Source organism: Heterocephalus glaber, unplaced genomic scaffold (genome assembly GCF_053883595.1).
Source record: "Heterocephalus glaber isolate CG9 unplaced genomic scaffold, H.glaber_assembly_v1.0 deba00001608, whole genome shotgun sequence".
Taxonomy (NCBI): Eukaryota; Metazoa; Chordata; class Mammalia; order Rodentia; family Bathyergidae; genus Heterocephalus; species Heterocephalus glaber.
In genome coordinates this window covers 31,364,323-31,384,795 of record NW_028258379.1, presented here as the reverse complement: position 1 = coordinate 31,384,795, position 20,473 = coordinate 31,364,323, and the positions used below count along the sequence as shown (strand labels likewise).

At 40.5% G+C, this 20,473-nt stretch overlaps 1 protein-coding gene across 1 annotated transcript in view; it reads left to right on the top strand.

Annotated features, from left to right (window-relative positions):
• The window catches only part of Unc79 (unc-79 subunit of NALCN channel complex), a 231,959-nt gene extending 218,729 nt beyond the window's left edge, over positions 1–13,230 (top strand). Inside the window, 3 exon segments of the mRNA XM_087195499.1 lie at positions 1,040–1,117; positions 11,019–11,060; positions 12,659–13,230. Coding sequence (XP_087051625.1) covers positions 1,040–1,117; positions 11,019–11,060; positions 12,659–12,859 — 321 coding nt within the window. The 3' untranslated portion in view covers positions 12,860–13,230.
• Positions 13,231–20,473: the final 7,243 nt, after the last annotated feature.

Sequence of the window (20,473 nt, the reverse complement as noted above, 5' to 3'; positions counted from 1 at the left end):
GATTTGTTAATTGTCTGAATGTTAGTCTAAGAAATATTTTCTCTTAGCTCTTATTAGAAAGGAGATTATATATTTCCTTTAATTAAGCACTTTCTTTTCTTTAGAGAAGTAGACATTGTGATGTTATGTAGAGAGAGATATGTTAGTTCTAAATACAGGAAATTTGTATGGAAAATTTAGGATCCACCAACAGTTATGTCTGCTATGGGGATAATTATATTTATTGGATTACAGATTCTAGGACTAGAGGAGAACTTGGAGATCAACATTCTGTTCTGTTATTTTACAGGCAGTAATACTGGGACCTTACACTTAAACTGGAGATTAAAATTTTAGTTCTACTGTCATTAGTTTTTTTGACACTAGTAATGCCCTCCTCCAAATCATTCTCAATATTCAGATGTTAAAAATGAACGTGTTGCTAGTGAATTTCTTCCAAATGAATTTAAATTAATTTTATTCTGAATATGTTGTTAGACCGTATACACCAGTCTGGTAGAATCCACCAGGAGTGTTTAAAATTCAGCCTTAGGCATTTCGGATGAAGGATATCATTTGTGTTGTACTTTTCAACTGCAGTAAGCATGGCTGCCTTGTTCCATACAGAGTAAGTCTTCAGAGGCAGGTCTGTAGTAAACTAAACTGCTATTCCTGATGAGAAGCAGTGGAGAAAGGATCAAAGTAGAGAAAAAGACCTAAGCCTGGAGAGTTGTGCAGCTGGAAATGAGGAAGCAGAAGCCGTTTGTCCTCTGGTGTGAGTCATCGTGCAGCGCAGATTAGTGAGTCCATGCTTGAGTTCCCTTGGCAGCCAAGTTGAGTGAGGAAGGAATGGCAATTGCAAAACCTAGGGAGCTTTCTAAAATTTTCTTTCTGGTTTGAAGTTTTAGAAGTAAATGGAAATCACTCCCTGTGGTTCCCCCATGCCTGTTATGCGGAAAGACATCCTGGGCACAGGGCTTCTGTCCTCGGCAGCTGTGACTAGCTCTCATGATTTCCCTGTCCCTGGGAGTGGAACTAACTTTTGTATTTGTTGTTTCAGATGGTAGAAATGGTGTGTCTCCATGTGATTAGTTTAATGGAGGCATTGCAAGAATGCAATTCAACCATTTTTGTCAAGGTAAGAAAAAAGATTTTTTATAGACCATTTTTTTTTTTTTTACTGCTAAAAACAAATGTGGATTTACTTTGAATGAACTTTCTGAAGAGGAAAATAAAATAGATTTAGTTTTAACATTTAGAGTTGGAACTGGAAGATTCATGCTTCTATAAAAAACCCTGTAACAACTGGTTATTTTGTTATTTTTGTTCTTGCTCTACCTCTCTGACCAACTCTATCATATCAGACCATAATTGCATATAACACAGGAATTAAAAGATTACTGGGCAACAATGGTATAAAAGTGACTCTACCACAGTACTATAAATTGGTTGGTAGTACCTTGTTTTGCAATAGATACCTGGAAAATCAGTAAAAATAGTCTGTAATTTGTCTGACTTGGTATCTAGTGCATTTCTGTAAGATAAAGGAATTTATTTTCAAATACTCTTTTAAATTAGTTTATGGAAATAATTCAAGTATTGATCATCTATCCAGAGACGCCGTAAAGAGATTAGTGTGACTCAAAATTAAAGAGTGAATGAGAATTTGGTTTCTTACTCCCTTTATCATTCTAGCTTTCCCCTTTTTCCTTTCCTTCCTACTGTCTTAATTCTTAATCTCATTGATCATTTTTCCTTCCTCCTCCTGCACCTCTCTCTCATTTCCCTTTCACTTCTATATTCTATTATCATGACCATTGTCAAAACCACTGCTCACCAGATTGCATCAATTTGGATACCTTACAACTTGCTATTTCACTTCTTGGTTAATTCCACTCTTGGTTAAAGACACTTGTCGTGTTAACTCCTACAATACTGCAGAGAACCAGCCCATTTTCAGGGAAAACTTGACTTTTGCCAGAACTATGCAAGGTCATTGGTTCAAATGGGATAGATATAGCTGATCTATTTTATATAACAAAAACCAGCACTATGAGAGAAACTACATGACTGACAATTGGATGATCATACCTATTTTTTACAGCTCTTTTGAGAGGTTACTTATATAGTATAAACTGTACATATTTAACGTATACAGTTTGATAAGTTTTGACATATATTATTCCTATGAACCCATCATCACAATCAAATTAATGAACATATCCATCACCTCCAAAAGTTTTCTTATACCCATTTATAATTCTAGGCTACTACCTCCTGTCCTCAGGCAACTACTAATCTGCTTTTTATCACTATAGGTTAGTTATACTTTTTAGATTTCTGTATAAATGGATTCATACTATATATTTTTTCTCTCTTCTTTCTCATAATAATTATATTGAGATTAATTCATATTGTTGCATGTATCAGTAGATCGTTACTTTATATTTCTAAGTAAATATCCATTGTATGGATATATTATGTTGTTTATCCATTCATCAGCTAGTGGACATCTGAGGTGCTTCCAGTTTGGAGCTAGTAGTAAATGGAGCTGCTGTGGATATTCACATATAAGGCTTTGTGTACATACATGCTTTTATGTATATTGGATAAGTACCTAAAAGTGAAATGTCTGGTCTGTATATTGATTTTTGTTTCACTTTTTAAGAAATTGGCAAATTTCCTCAAAGTGGCTGTGCCCTGTTAATTTACACTAGTGGTGTATGACCATTGCAATTCCTCCACATTTTTGTCAGCACTTGATATAGTCCATTTTTATGCTAGTGTGCTAAGACTTGGGTACTGGTATTATGTTGTGCTTTTAAATTCCATGTCCATGTTGACAATTGATATTAAGCATTTTTATTTGCTTATTTGCTATTCATATATCTGCTTGAAGTATCTGTTAATTATTCACCCATTTTTTGTTGGATTGAGTTTTTTCCTTATTGTTGAATTGTGAGATACAAATTCTTTTTCAGACATGTGATCTGCAAAGATTTTCCCTGTGATTTATCTTTTCATTATCTTGACAATATATTGTGAAGAAGACATGTTCTTAATTTTGGTGAAGTATCATTTGTCAAAAATTTCTTTCATCTGTCATGTTTCTTGATGTTGCATTTTTAAAAAGCTCTTTGTCTAATCCAAGGTCATACTCAGTTTCTTTGTGTTTTATTGGAAGTGTTTATGTTTTCTTATGTCTTGATTCATTTGAGTTAACTTTTATATATGGTATGAGATACTGAGGTACTTTTTATGTATACAAATGTGGAATTTTTCTAGTACTATTTTAAAATTATTGTTCTCCCTCCATTGAATTGCCTTTGCACTTTTGTCAAAAATCAATTGACAATATATTAGGTATGATTCTAGGTCTGGGTTCTCAGTTATGTTCCACTGATCTTTTTTTTTTAACCACACTGATTGTATTATGATAGTTCAATCTAAATTCCTTTGTCTTTTTCAAAGGTGTTTTGGCTTTTCTGGATCCTTTACATTTGTAGATGAACTTGAAATCAGCTTTCAAATTCTGCAAAAAGAATGTAGGAAATTTGTTGAATTTCCATTGAGTCTTCAGATTATATTGAAGAAAATTGAGATCTTAACAATATAGTCTTCTTATCAGTGAACACTCTATATCCATTTATTTATGTCTTCTTTACTTCTCCTCAGAAATATTGTATAGTTTTCTAAATACAGGTTAGCATATCTCTGTCTGATTTATCCATAAGTATATTATATTTTTATGCCATAAAAATGATATTTTTTACATTTAAATTTCTGATTGTTTGTTGCTAGTATTTAGGAATACAGATCATTTTTATATTGATCTTTTTTTTTTTTTTTGGTACCGGGTATCGAACTTGGGATCTTGGCCTGCAAAGCAGGTGGCAGAACCACTGAGCTAAATCCCCGGCCCCATATTCATCTTTAATTGGTATTATTTGTGCTTAAATATTTGATAGAATTTACCAGTTGAGCTACTTGAATTTAGAATTTGTTAGACACATTTATTAATTCAGGTGACTTTTTAATATATTTCATTAGATTTTCTGCAAGTAAGGAATTATTTTTTTTCTTCCTTTGCAATACTTGTTCCTTTTATTTCTTTTTATTTTTTCATTGTTGTGGTTAGATCAGAAATGGTGAGGGCAGGAAACCTCACCTTGTTCCTGATTCTGGAAAGAAAGGATTTAGTTTCCATCATTAAATATAAATATTAGTTGATAGTTTTTCATAGATTAACTATAGCACATTGAGAATTTTCATCTATTCCTAGTCTGCAAGGAATTTTTGTCAGGAATAGACTGTTGACTTTGTCAAGTAATTGTTTTTCTACACCTATTGAAATGGTTGTACTATGACTACTATTAATATGGTGAGTTTCATTGATTGATTTTTTTTTTTTTTTTTTGAGACAGGGTCTTGCTATGTAGTTTAGGCTGGCCTTGAATTCATTGTGTAGCCCAGGCTGGCCTGGAACTCACAGTAATTCTCCTGCCTGAGCCTCCCAAGTGCCACCACACCCAAATTGATTGATGTTTTGAATGTTAAACCAACTTGTAATCCTGAGACAAACCATACTTGGCCATGGTGCAGTATCCTTTTAATATCCTGGTGCATTCAGCTTGCTAGGTTTTGAAAATTTTGCATTAATGTTCATGAGGAGTATGGGGCTATAATTTTCTTGTAATGACTATATTTGGTTTTGGTATCAGGATAATGATGACCTCATAAAAAGAATTGAGAAGTATTCTTCTTTTGTTTTCTGAAAACATTTGTGTAGAATTGATGTTATTTGTCCCTTAAATGTTTGGTAAAATTCACCAATGAAGCCACCTGAACTTAGAATTTTCTTTGCAGACTGCCTTAAAATTACAAACCCAATTTTAAAAATAAATATAGGGATATTCAAGTATCTATTTATTCTTGAGTGGGCTTTGGTTGTTGTATCTTTCAGGGAATTTGTCCATTTTTTCAGAGTAGTCAATTTTATTAGCATGAAGTTGTTCATAATATGTCTAGTATACTTTAATATTTGTAGGATCAATAGTTATATTACCTTCTTCATTCCTGATATTGTTGAAATGTGGCTAATTTTTTTCCTCATCTGTCCAATTTTGGTTTTAAAAAATACAACTAGTTTCAAGTTGTTTTTCATTGATTTTTTTCTCTATTGTTTTCTGTTGTTATGTTCTTTTTTATAAGTTTAGATTTAGGTTTTTTCTTGTTTTTCTAGTTGCTCAAAGGAAAGGTGATGCTCACTGACTTCAGACGTTTAAAAAACATACTTGATAAGTGCTGTAATTTTCCCTGAAAGCATTGGTTTAACTGCATTCACAATTTGGTGTGTTGTAGTGTCCATTTCAGTCAGTTCAAAAGACTTTTCTTTCTTTTAGGGACTATTGATTATTTGGTTATATATGATTTAGTTTCCAAACTTTTGGTATTTCCAGAGGCTTTTCTGTTATGGATTTCTGGTTTCATTCCATTGTGGACAGAGAACGTACTTTATATCATTTGAATCATTTCAAATTCTTTAAATTTGGTTTGTAGGTCAGAATATTGTCTTTTTATTTATTTATTTATTTATTATTTATTATTTTTATTTTTTGGTCCAGGGATTGAACTCAGGACCTTGCACTTGCGAGGCAGCCGTGATGCCACTGAGCTAAATCTGAGGCCCTATTGTCTTTTTAAAAATAAATGCTCTGTGTGCACTAGAAAAGACTATGTCTTCTGCTGTTTTTGGATGGAATTTTCTACCAATTAGTTCATGCTTATTTATAGTGTTGTTCAAGTCTCCTATGTATGTTCTTCTTGTATGTTAAGAAGGGGATATTGAAATATCTCTGTAATTGTGGATTTGTTTATTTCTCTTCAGACCTACTAGTTCCTGTTGCATGACTATTATGAAGCACTGTTATTAGGTGCATAAATGTTTAGAATTATTATTTTTTCTAACAAATTGAAATTATGAAATATCCCTCTTTATCTTTGGTAATAGTTTTTGCTGTCAATCTACTTCATCTGATAATAAAAGTGGTCTAGCTTCCTTTTGTTTACTGTTAGACTGGTATATCTTCTTACTTTTATCCTATGTCTTTATATTTAAAGTGCTTTTTTTTTTGGTACTGGGGATCGAACTTGGGACTTTGCGCTTGTGAGGCAGGTGCCAGAACCACTGAGCTAAATCCCCAGCCCTAAAGTGCTTTTTAAAGACAGCATACACTTGGATGTTGCTCTTTTAAAAAATCCAATCTGACAATCTCTTCCTTCTGTTTGAGGTTTTTAGACCATTTCCATTTCATGTATTTTGTCATATTATTATGATTAAATTTATCATCTTGCTACTTATTTTTTCAATTTCACATCTGTTCTTTGTTCCCGATTCTTTTTGTGTCTTCCTTTGAGTTGAGAATTTTATGATTAAATTTTAGTCATAATTTCCTCTTCTTTGTCTAATTTCTGAGTAAGGAAACTATGCTCATTAACTTGAGAATTTTCTCCTTTTCAAGCATCAGTATTGATTGATCGTGCTGGGAATTGAACTTAGGGCTTTTGCACATGCTAAGCAAGCACTCTAACCGCTGAGCTGTGCCCCTAGTGCCTACATTTCCTTTCAAATGGTACTTTAATTAGTTTTCTCCAAATTCTGATCTATTTTCATTTCCATTCAGTTCAGAATACTTCCTAATTTCCATTTTGACTTCTTTGGCTCATCGTTATTTAGAGGTGTACCTTTTAACAGTCTTATTAGCTCTGTCGTTTGATGTTGACATTTTAGTGGTTGATTTAGAGTTTATAATATACACTTAAGCTATCACAGTTTCCTGCCAAGTAGTTATATAACACTTCAATTATTGTATAAGAACTATGCAGTTGTATACTTCCATTACCCGCCACCTGGCTTTGTGCTGCTATTGTCATCTAACTTACCTCTGTATATATTATAAACCAAATCATACATTGTTATTATTTTTGATTTAAAGTCGATTATCTCCTAAAGGGATTTTAAATAAGTTTTTTATTTATTTATATTTGCTGTTATTGCCATGTCTATATTTGCCATTTCCAGTGTTTTGCCTGCCTTTTTATAGATCTAAACTTCCATCTTTTATTATCTTTCTTTTTGTCATTAGCTTTTATGTGTCTCATAAATTCTTTATGTTGCCTTTAATTTCACTGAATATTGAATTTTGGATTGACAGTGTTTTGGTTTTTCTTGTTTTCCAGTGGTTTAATGTTTTTTCTCTGTCTGCTTGTTTACATTAATTCCAACAAGAAATTTGTGTCATTCTTATCTTTTTTCATCTCTATGTAATATGCCTTTTTACTCTGGCTGCTATGAATGGATGTTGCTATGAAAGGTTTTTGTCTTTGCTACCATTGTTAGGCAATTTGATGGTGATATGTCTTGGTATAGTTTTCCTCGTACTTGTTCTTAAGTTTGCTGAGCTCTTGGATCTGTAGATTTAGAGTTTTCATTAGATTTGGAAAAGTGTTAGCTATTGTTTCTTCAAATATTATCTTCAGTGCCTCTATTTAACATGTTCAGACTTGCTTATTCCTTCTTGACCTTAAAGTAGTTTTAATGTCTCTGTTACTAATTCCGTTATGTGTGTCATTTTGTTTTTTATTATCCCCTGTTGATTGATTTTTCCTCTCATTGTGGATCACGTTTTCCTGTTTCTTTGCAGCCTGCTAATATTTTTATTGGATTCTTGACATTGTAAATTTTATTTTCTCAGGTAGTAGATAGTTTTATACTCACGTATTTTACATTCACATAAACATTCATTTTTATATTTGTGTATTTTATATTCACATAAACATTCTTAAGTTGTATTCAATGACATAATTAAATTACTTAAAATATTTTTATCTTTTTGAGGCTTGCATTAAGTTTTTGTATTAGTCACCTTTCCATTGCTAGGACAAAATAATTGACATATAAAACTTAAAGGAGAAAAAGCTTATTTTGGCTCACAGTTTCAGAGGATTCAGTCTGTGGCTGGCTGGCTTCAAGGAAGAAACATCATGGCAGAAGAGCATGGCAAAGGAATGGTACTCAAACCATGGCAGCCAGGAACCAGGGAGTAGGGAAGAGCCAAAGAGAGAGGGAAAAAAAGGGGCTGGAAATAAAAATACAACCCTGCAGGTTACATCTCCAGTGACCCACCTCCTCCAACCAGGCCCCACCTCCTGACAGCACATTCAGCTATGAATTCATCAGTGAATTTATCCATTGGTTAGCACCTTTATGATCCATTTTCCAAAGTTCCACCTCTGAACACATGGGTTTGGAGGACATATTAGACCTAAACCATTACAGCTTTGTCAGGTAGGATTGGTGCATCATTTTTAGGGCTAATATTTCTTCACTAGAACTACACACCACTATCCCATGAGCACTCTCCTTACTCTATGAGTTACAAGATTTTTCTATTCTGATTAGTAAGAACACAAACTCTTCTTGACTTGATGTGGCTGGTTTTCCTTCTAATCTATCATTTTCTTTCCTTCTTTCTTGCCTTCATTGTTGAGTAGTTTTCTTTTCTATGTGCACTGGTCAGTATTCAGCAGAGAACTCAGGGCAAATCCTTTGGGAACCTGTGGCATACTCTTTGCGCAACTCTCTCCTCTGCAGTCCTCTGCCATGCACACTCTAGTCTGGACCTCCCTGAACCCCAGTGCCATCTCAGTTCAGGAAGATCGCTGGGCTGCACCTGGGTTTCTCCTTCTTGTGGAGCTGCCCGGAAGCTGTCTTCAGGTAGTAAGCCCAGATTATTATAAGGCTCACCTTGTTTCTTCCCCCTCATCCCTGTACTGCATTGCCCATTACTGAATATCTAAAAACCATTATATAGTTTGGGGTTTTAGTTGCTGAATGCAGGAGAGTCTGGTCTTTGCTATTCCGTCTTGCCTCAAAGGGAATGTTTCACCACCAGTTTTAATTTTGAGAGCTGAAACGAGCAGAGGTGAAATGAACACAGTCTAACCAAATGTCAAATTTTTCATTTATTTTCTAGCATAAACCAAGATAAGATGAAGAGTACTACTTTGATTTTGATGAAAAAGCACATTTTAAAAAATGTACTTCACTTTTCTGGATATTGTTTCTGGAGAAGGAAAAAAAATCTGACCGACTTTATTATAACATTACAGAGCCCAAAGTAAATTACATTTGGTTCTGTCAGTTTTGTAAGAACCACTACCAAAAGGGGGCTACAATGAATGTTATTCAATAAGTCAAATTAGCATTCCTGAAATGGGATGATTTTGGGTCATATAATGCTATCAGTAATGATGAGCATTAACCAGATGCCTTCACTCATGTGATTTGTAAATCACAAAGCTGAAGTCCTTTGCAAATATATTTTAGAGTCATGTGATCACATGTTGTATCCATGAAAAAAAACATAAACCCTTTTAGAACCAACATCACTATTCCAGTTATCTTACCTATACAGTAAATCCCCAATTTATGAAGGAGTTCCGTTCTGGGAGAACCTTCAGAAGTTGGATTCTTTCCCAAGTGCAATGAAGTGAGTCTTATATTCCTTTGACACAAATATACAATCTAAAGCATAAAAAAACCCAAATGCACACACACAAATAATACTGTACACTATCACACTGTACAGTAAGGACACAGTAGCACAACTGTGACAATGTCCGGCAGACATGTGAGCTACTTCCTCGTTTTGTTTGCATCTATACTAATGTTTTTAATGCGAGGGCCATTTATATCTGCAAAAGTTCACGTAAGTCGGGGACTTACTGTACGGGCTCTTAGCGGCAGTGACAGCACTTCTGAAGGCTATAAGGGGGAGTCTGTTTCATCCCTCTCTCCCAGGCCCTGCTGAATGGACATTTCATGGCTTGTAGATCTCTGCCTTCATTTCCACATGGTATTGTGTTCATAGGCATGTGCCTCTGTCCAAACTCCCCTCTTTATAAGGACCCCACCTGTATTGGATTAGGTCCCCACCCTCTTCCTGTATGACCCCATCTTAACTAACTGCTTCTTCAACATTCCCATTTCCCAGTAAAGTCTAATCCGAGGCATCACAGGTTAGGTAGGATACAATGTAGGTCTTGCATAGATGCTAGACCATAACAACCCTGCCTCTCTATGGGAGTGGAAGATTGGAAAGAGTAAGTAGTGAAATGATATGATGCACATCTGAGAAGTGCTAAAATGAAGAAACTAGCATTTCCAAACTTATTGGACCATAGTCCCCATTTAAATCTCACAATTTAAACTGGATTTAAACCAGATCTCTCTGGAACACACAGAGATGTTACATTCTGTCCCTGACTTCTGGGTTTATAAAGCCATAGATATTTAATTATGTTTTAAAGGACCGAAATGCAACCAAAAGACCAAAGCAGTGAGAGAGGAGCTGCTAATGGAAGCACTCAAGTGGGGGCTCCCCTGGGCCCTGAGGAAGGATCACATACATGGGACGGCAGAGAGACGAGTCATCCCTGCAGGGACCTGCTGCTTGTAGGGTGTGGACACCCACACTCTGCAGATGCCTGGCTCCATCTTCTTGTATTTCTGCTTCCAAAGCACAGCCAGGCAGCCCCAGGGGTTGTCTTTGTGTGTCACTGAAGCATTTCCCTGCTGCCCAGTGACATTCTCTTAATGACTATAGGCAAATGTAGTGGCCATTTCACTCAGAGACTCAGTTCTAAAGATCCCGTGGAGGAAAGTCTATTTTAATAAAGTGAGAATTTAATTAAATAAATACACATTTAATTTCCCATACTTGGTAGCTTTCAAGACACAATCAGTCACATACTCTAAAGTGTGTATTTCAGGCACTCATGGGGTGCTTATTAACCTGCAAATGCCACCATCTCAGCAGGGTTTGGCTGAGAAAGACACTTTGCTGATAACGGTTAGCTCCACCACAGGGATCCACATCCTTGCATGGTGTTAAAGGGATTCACTGTTCCCTTGCAGTAATGGAAACATGGGGGAACAGAGGACAATAATAACGAGGCTTCTGTCTTTCTCCATACAGCTGATACCTATGTGGTTGCCAATGATTCAGTCAAATATCAAGGTAAGTTATCCCCTGGGCTTGTCAGAAGCTCTCGGCCAGAGAACATCAGAATATTCATAGAGATGGCTGATACTCCATTTACTACGGAGAAGGAGGAATTCAACCTGTCCTTAGTCTTAGAGGGCTAATAATGCGAGAGACCCTGTGGGCCAAATAAAAGGCCCATAAGAAGGCGACAGACAAGCCTCTGTTCCACGCTTACATTGGTGGGGATGCAGGTGGATGAGGCATCCCTGGGTCTGAGCAAGGCTCAGTTTACTTATTAGAATCCAGACCCCAAAGCAGTCTTGTTTTTGGAGGATTCTCAAGGAATCTAGTCCCAGGCATATCCAGTGATGTTTCCTGACTGCTAAGATTGATTTTCTGTGATGCAAATTCAACTAAGAAAGGATATATATTGAATGAGTGACAGAACTGAGCTAGAAGGAACCCACTCCTTCATTTCACACACAGGAACATTTAGAATCAAAAGGGAGAGTAATTTGGGCAGGGTCCCCCAGCCTGAAGGGGAAGGCCCTGACTAAAGGTATTTCCCAATCCTAGGCCTCACCCGGAGTGACATTTTGTCACTGTAGGGGCGGGCATACTTCATGACAAGCAGACATAGTTACTGGGGCTCAACGTTAAGATGGCGAAACCAGCTGCCTGCTCCATCCACTTCCTTCCACCTGAGGCACTGGGAGTACAGGAAAGGTGGAGGCCAGAAACTCTGGCTGGGTCCCTTCTCTGCATTGTGGAGGGATGCTACTGCAAGGAAAGGGGGTGGGAGGACTGAAGGTACTGAGATACGGAGAGAGCAAGGCACCTGTCCGCAGTGCATGCCGCTTGCTTTTGTGTCCCGATGATGGCCTTAGGGCTGTTTGTGGCTCCTGGTGGGGCAGGGGCCCCAACACTGCTGAAAACCTCATCTCAGTGCTAGTTTTCCCTGTGAAAGTGGACCCCTCCTATTTGGACCCGGAAGCATTCCAAATCACTTGCCCCATTGTCGATCCATGGCCATTTTACATGGTAGAGTGCAAAGAAGAGCGAACAGAATGTGGTAACAAGCTAAGAGAAAGAAGAAAAGCTTTCAGCCCAGCTTATTCATCTCACTTGAGATGAGGACGGGGAGCTTATAAGAATACTAAGATGTAGCCAGCACCCACTACACCCATGTTCCTTCCTAAACACTCTATTAACTCACTTGTGTCCATAGAACCCTCTGAAGCGAGTGTGAGCATCCACTCTACCCAGAGGAAACCCTAATACAAGTGGTCAGCCTCATTCCCAAAATGCCTGTTGAGAAGCCACAATTTGAACTTGGGGAGCCTGACAGCAGAGCCAGCCGCTTCTCCACCCTTCCATGCACTGAGTTGCTGCTGGGCACAAGTGTGTATGTCAGCCAAGGGTCTGGCATGTTGGCTGCACACTCCCATAGCAGTGAGGCAGTAAAGATGAGCCTGCTGTTATTCAGGTGGGGTTGGGCTGGGGTGACCAGGCACATAGCTCTTGGACCAGGCCAAGGGCTGCTTTCAGAAGTGGCCCCATTGACATTCCCCAGGCTGCCCTGAGCTCTAGGAGGAGGTTACTAAACCAAACCATCTGCCCTTTCTTAACAGCACTTATCAGCAGGCCTCCAGCTTCGCCTCCAGGCCATTCAGAACAACGTGAACCACCACAGCCTAAGGACGCTGCCCGGCTCGGGCCAGAGCAGTGCTGGCCTAGCAGCCCTCCGCAAGTGGCTGCAGTGCACCCAGTTCAAAATGGCCCAGGTGGAAATCCAGTCCTCAGAAGCAGCCTCTCAATTTTATCCTCTATGAGTGGACTCCTCGGCTCTCAGTGTCAACACTCTGGTTTAGCAATAATGGGTTTAAAAACAAAACAATTTGATCCAAGCAGGTTGGGGAACATATTGGTACTGTACATTCTCTTTCTAGTTTAGTAAAAGATGTGCAAAGGCCAGAGAGGGCCACAAATGAAGCTTTCTTGCTACACATATTTCTGATGACTCCTTGGGCTATCTGATTAAGTGTTTCCTTACATTATTTTTTAAAAACCAAATCATTTTTCTTTAACTAACTTCTATTTTTTTTAAGAAAAAAAAATAGACTGGTGGGTACTCACAGAAAAGTTGTATAAGTCCCCCTGTTGCTATTTTTGATGATAGAGAATAAATAGGGTTTTTGAAACCTTTGTAGTGTTTTTTCTTAAAATCCACTCTTGGCAATGCAATAAAAAAACCCGTCACCATAAGACAGTGACACCTGACTGAAGCTTTTTGTCATTCTCCTGGGAAAAGTGGCAGCTTGCAAGGAACATTACAAAGTGCACTTAGAAATTAGGTGGTTAAACTGTGCCAATTGTTTTATTTGTTTTATAATTATCATTTTCCAAACTGTCCAGTAAGTTTTATTATTTTTAAAACTAGTTTTTCAACTCATTAGCTCTAGGCTGTACTTTCTTGTAAGCTTTATGATAACCACTTTAGTTTTGTGAATAATAAATTTTATTCTTTTGTTAATACTTGTATACAATTCAATTTACAACTGTAGATTGCATACTGGACCAGATGAGTCCCCGCACTGGCACAGAGCACTTCACCTGGAGTTATGTTTCATAAAGCAGAATTTTAATAGTGTCAGAGCACCAAGACTTCCCCACACTGATACCTAGCATTCAGCTGTGCATTCCGAGTGACATTTCTCTTTATCCCTGTAATGCACTGACTAAAAGAAGGCTTACTACACATTTAAGCTGTATATTGACATGCTATTAAATGCATTTTTTATTATCTTTGTGAGCCTGGGGTTTTTAAAAATCAGCTTATAGGGGTAGAGTTTAGTTCTTGACAACTATTTCTTCTGAAATTTTACAACTTCTAACTCCCTTACACTTCAGTTAGTAAGAGGTCCTTTGGTGAGAGAAATACAAGATTTATTGAAGTCCATTCTCTCAGAAGGACTTTGAGGTCATGAGACAATTCTTTCTTTTTTTCCCCCTTCCATGTTGCTTAGTAAGAACCGCCCCTTTTCTTCCAGGAGGCTTAATAGATTCATGTTTCTCAGGGGAAAGAAGTCCTGGATGTTTAAGTGTCCCGCATGAATTCTAGTAAGACAGGGTGGCAGATCTTCATTCTTACGAAAACTTTCAGGCCCTGTATGAAGAGTACAGAGCGATCCTTCTTTGTGTTTTGCCAGTGCATTCTTCTGAAAGGCCCTCCTCCAGCCAGAACTGTCCTGTGCCCCAGTCACACTTGGCTGAGCTTCCCTAAACATTTTGTCTTGTATTACATTAAGTTGTACCTGTATTTACCTCACTAGAAAATAGCCATGGCTTTGAGGATTGCACACCCAGCCTTTGGAACATAGTACATGTTTAATTGATATCTATTGGATTGAGTGGATTCAATGAAGCGACAGATCTTCCTTGAGCTACACAGTGGATTCGCAAGGATTGAATTATGACATTGTCTTTTGTGCAAGAATTCCTAGAGGGGAGCATGGAAACAGGCTGGAGGAAGGAGACCCTGGCTGCTTTCCTGGACGGAGGTTTTACTGACTTCCCCGTCTGGGTTTAGCTGTAGGCCTGGCTCATGGCTGGTCCTGTACTTGCATTGGCTCAGGCACCCTGGGCCTTGGTGGCCCCATCCTACCCTTAGACAAGATTCAAAGTTTTCCTCGGCTTCTTCTCCATCTTCTTTGCCTAGTTCTTTGACCAGGCTTCTGCCTCAACTTCCCTTTGCAGTTGCAATCCCCTTGAGGGCTGGAGACAAGCCCTTAGCTCAGAACTCTTTTCTGAGCCCCCATTTAATGCTTTCTGCTGTCTGGACCTATTTCCTTTACCTTAGTCTCCACCAGGGTCCTTAGTCTCACCCAGGCCCATCTGTCTCCTTGCCCTTGAGAACTGTAACCCATTTTCTGCCAGCCAGACCTCAATGCTGTCCATGCTGGCACACTGTTACTTCACTGAGAGGCCAGTGAGCATCCCCAGCCTGCATTTACTACAGATTCCAGTGTCATCTTCTGTTGTTACCTATGCCAGCTCTCCGGCAAACTGGGCTCAGCCACTTAGAAAACAGAAACTAGGAAAAGAGGGGACTTATTGCAGTTTAACAGGGTGTGCCCTAAAAGGTAGGAGGACTTGCCTTTCACCTAGGTCAAGGACCAGCAAACTACATTTCCACAAGACAGATGCAGCCCACTGCCTGTTTTTGTAAAATTTTTTGGAAGCAGCCACACCCACCATGTATATACTGTCTGTGTCTGCTTTTATGCTGCAGAGGCAGAGTTGAAGAGCTGCAACTGAGATTATGACTCAGAAAGCCTGACATCTTTACCATCTGGTTATTACAGAAAGTGTGCTGACCCTCGGCCAAGGTGAAGGCCATCTAGAGGCACTGAGCTAGAACCCGTGCACACACACACACACACACACACACACACACACACACACCAGTGGTCTGGGAATTTCATTATTAGTGTTTCCTCATCTGTGAAATGGGGACAATGGCACTTTCTACCTCATAGGGTTGTTGAAAGAATGTAACAAAAGATGATGAAAAACTTGCAAAAGGAGGGGCTAGGGTAATACCTGGTAATGATATGCACTCAATTATGTTTTTATTCTAGTGTTAAAGCCTAGAGAGGGAAAGCCACTTGCCCAAGGTCACATAGCTTGTAAGGGGCAGAACGAGAACTAGACTCCAGGCTGCCTGAGCCCCAGGGACTGTGCTCCCGGATACCTCCCACGTTAACTCCTGCTCCCCACACACAGTCCCGGATGACAGCGGTGAAAGCAGGATGGGGCCAGAGAGATCCCAACAAAACGGCCCTGACCCAGGTGTGGCCAGCGCTGATTATCGGCCTGGAGAAGGGCCAAGGCATTGGCTCAGTTTCACTCCCCTCATGGAATCCCACCAGTGTCAGCATGTGAACAGAACATTCTGAGACTTCCAAGAATGGAATGGGCCAAATCTCCAAATATATAGGTTTCAGTCCAATGACTTTTCATGATGGGCATTCCTCTTACTAGTTGGGTGACCTTGGACAAGTTATTAAACCTCTCTGGATCTCTGTTTTTCCTTATCTGTAAAATGGAGCTATTCATCTCTCTGGGGCGATGGAAGGCTCAAACAGGCAGAGGACTGTTGGTACCTGGGAGACCATACTGGGATCCACAGACTTCTGGGAAGACTGGTGCTACTTTATGAAGGCCACACAAGGGGACAGCTCACAGCTGCGGGCTTATTTGATTTTTCTTTCAGCCAGTGCTTCAGCATCAAGACCTACAAGATCTATGGGAGCCAAACATGGTCATTCGCTGAGAATGTCCACTATCCATCGTATGCCATCTTTTTGCAAGAGTGCCATTCTGCCAGATGCCGGGATATTTCTAGCAAATCTCTGAGAGTCATTCAGTGAAGCCAAGTGGTTCCAGCAACTTCATCTCCGTTTCTAAGTGACAAGACATCAAATAAGATTGGACTGGATCAGAGAAGATGAGTTGTCCACCAAGGCTGTCTCATGCGCTGGGACCTGGAACTAATTGGACACTGCAGACCATTTATTATACCTCTTTAATGATGTTAATTTGCAAATGTGTATTTTGGGCAAACTGGGTGTTTTGACAATAATGGTAGGTTAAGAAGAACGGAGTGGTGGGAACTCAGTGAAGTAGTACCTAACTACAGTTTTATGAAAGTTGAATCCTTTGGGAGATGGCTGAGGTATTATTAGTAAGAAACTGGGCAGTTCCTTCAGTGCTAGCTGCAAGAAGTGAGCTTCTTAAGAGAATTCAAAAGAAACCACAATAGCCACTGTATATTGAGCATCTGCTAGTCCCAAGTTCTTTACATATATTATTTCACTTATCAGCCCTTCCCCGGTGGGGGACAGGTGTTTTCATCTTCCCAGTTTTGCAGGTGGGTCAGCTGAGGCCCAGAGGTTAAGTGCCTTATCCAAGGTCATGCAGCTGGCAATAGTGGCATTAGGATTAGATCACTGGACTCCAAGTCAGAGCCTCACTCAATAAATGTTCATTTCTCTTTCCTCTTGTTGGTTCCTGGCTCTTCTGGCTAACGTGTGCCAGGAGCACGGGGTAGAGAAGTCTGAGGGCTTTTTTTGAGGCAGCTCAATTGTATTGACAACACTGTTTATTGCTTATCTGTCATCAATTTTGATCAAACCAGAGTTACTTCACCTGCAAAGGTGTTCTCCCCTTCAACTTTGGGAATGAATTCATTTATATGAAAAAATTACCAATCAGAAATCACATTCAGTTTCCTCCTTAATTTAATAGTTTTATGTGAAAGAATAAACTTGTATGAATTGAAGACTGTGATGATGAACTCTATTGGATTTGGGATCTTTTGAGAGTTCACTCAGCCCTGAAGAGATTTGCTCTTATGCATAATCATAGCTCCTATTTATGAGGATTTACTATGTTTCATGTATTTTCACTATGTGATGTCATTGCATCTTCACAACAGTGTGAGGCAGGCATTCCTATTATCAATCCCATATTACAATGAGGAAACTGAGGCATGGAGAGATGAAATATTTGCCAGAGTCAGTCAGTCAGAGACAGAGGAAAATTTGAATCTGGATATGTTTGCGTCCAAAGTCTAAATTCTACCTATTATATAGTGGTAGTTAAATGCTTGGTAAAGTTTCTTGGTACTCATCTGACCAACCGGATAACTTAGAATCATTTAGATCAGATCACCAACTGGCAGCCTCCTGGCTGACTGGCCGCAGTATATTTTGTTTGGTGAGTTTGAATTTATAATTTCTTCTTTGGATGTGATACTCACTGTGGAGCACTTGGCCCCCGTTTGTTTCAGTTCTGGCCTCCAAAGCAGAAGAACCAGCCCCACAGCCTCTAGGCAGAAATCCTGTGCCTCCGGGCCAGTTCACAGGGCTGGAACCTTCCCTCATGCTGCCACTGACCCTGTAGACTATGAGTCTGTTACATGGTGTAGACTGACCTCCCATTTCTGGGGCCAAGAAGGGGTAGGATTTGTCTAGGGTCACTTGGGGCCATCTCAGCCCCAAATGGGTCATGTGTCCCTGGCATCACTCCTGTGCCCAGCCTACCATTGGCCCTGCCTCTGCACGTGGCCACTGTCAGCCCACCACCATCCTGGATTGTCCTGCTCAGGAAAGCTGAGGTCAAGTGGGTGGCCAGGGTAAGCCCCACACCAGCCATGCCCCGTAGGTGTCCCAGGATTTGGTTGTTCCAGGAAGAAAGAGTTGATTTTTCCGTCATGCAGCCCAGACAGGCCCCTTCAGGCCAGTGGAGAAGGGAGCCTCCCAGGGCTGCCTGGCAGATACCCTGATTTCCACTTCTTGAAGTGGCCACTTGGAAAAGAAAGGAATCAGCGACTAATCAAGCATGAAGTACAGAAGCACACTCCAGGTGAGGACAACCACACTGCCCAGTGAGGGGCAGGGCAAAGAGGGGCCAGAGAGACAGCAGGATGTGGGCAGAGAGGGCACACAGACAGGCTTTGCAGCCAGGTCTACAGGAGTGGTGTTCTGGACTTGAGAGCAGCCCTGCTCTCTGATCACAGGCAAGTTGCTTAATCTCACTGAGCCTTAGCTTCATCAACTGCAAGGTGGAGGGGACATTTTCCTGTCCTGTAAAGAGCACAGGGAGGAATGGCCAACAGGAACTTGGCACCAGTATGAACAGGGCGAGCCTTCTTGGAGCTCTGCCTGCCCTGTGTGCCTGACTCTGCTGTAAATGCCCTCCATCCAGGCAGCCATTTAGCTCAAACTGTAGTACCATGTGACAGCTGGTGTTTTGCTGAAATGAAATCACAGCTTGCCGTGGGCATTTGGCTCATGTTCTTCTCAGGGTGGTGTTCCCATGCTGCTGTGTTTTATGGTGCCTCAAGGCTGCTCCCATGCTTCTGAGCCGGAATGAGCAACCAGGAAATCCTCCTCCATATGGCATGTTCTGTCAGCATTTGGACTTCTTGTGGTCTGAGCATATCATTGTATCTGTGATGGGGATAATATTCTGAAAATAATAAATGGATTTTTTTTATTCTTCTCCAGGAAATCATGTGCCCCAGTCTGTTCCATGGACAGTGCTGGGCAGGAGGAGGCTAGGAAGGTTGTAGTCAAAAAGGTCAAACAGGATGAGGGAGCAGAGAGCCCACTTCTTCTGGACCCTGGTGGATCATTGGCAAAAGAAAAAGGGAAGAGTGTAGGGTAGGGCTGGGAGGCCATGTCTGAACCTTCTCTCTTGAGGATGTTGTACAAGTGTCCACGTGGAAATGTACCTGGGAGCCCTGGAAGATGCTGTCAGGTAAACCTCCAGAAATGTCCACAGCCATGTGCAGAGCCTGCAAGTCCCCAAGAGTCTGATGCCAAGAGAACAGGAAATTGGGCAGAGGCCACATTCAGGAGGGCAAGGCTATCACAGCTGGACATTTGCAGGGGGAGCAGTGGGGGTTAGCCAGTGACACTAAAAGGCCAGAAAGGCACAGGCACAGCCCACGATCACTCATCTAGGAAACAGCTCAAGCCAGCCCTTCTGCAGCAGAGACCGGAGAGGACCTCAAGACTCCATGTGGCTGAGACCAGCTTCCCTGCATAAGACATTACAGTTAGGTGCTTCATAGGGGCGGCAGGTCCTGGGAAGACGCCCGAACACAGAGCACCTGTCCACAGGAAACAGTCATCTGAAAGATACCAGTGAAATGACAAGGGGAAAAATACCATCAACCTGAAAATTTCATTTTTTTCTACCCCCCATCCCTAGTCAGTGCACAACCAAGGAGGTGGGGACTCCCAACAGTTATATAAAATAAAACATTACATTCCTTATTGCATTAAATTTGTAATTAATTCGACAAATGTTTCTTGTGCCAGGTATGTTTGGAGATCTGGTGATGAAAGAGACTAAGACCTGGAGAAGGCCTCTGTTCCCACGCACCTTGTATTCTAACGGGAAGAGAAGGGCAGCAAGCATGCGCACAAGCCAACAGTTACTCTTAGTGGTGAGAAGTGCTGTGCTGAGAACAAACCAAGGTGATCGTATAGAGATGACTAGGGATGGTCAGAGAGGGCCACAAGGTGTGCTGGGGGAAGGAGGCAGCCGGGGTGGTCCCTGCCCCCATCTTACAGATGAGGAAACTGAGGCTCTGAGAGGGAAAGAGCCTCGCTAGAAGTCACATATTAAGTCACTGTCTTAGCTCTGGGAACCCCTGATGTTGCTTCCAGGGGCCAGGAAGGCTGCATTTCCTGTCTGCTTCCCAAGGGCGGGGAAGATAACTGAGTAGAGATCTGGCTGGAGCAGGCATTTGAATTCTGAGGACCTGTCTGAGTCAGAAGAACTGGAAATGTGTAGCCATTCAGAGCTAGGACTGAGTCACAGCTCTGCCACTTATGACTTCTTTGCCCCTTGGTAACCCTTGAATGCCTTCA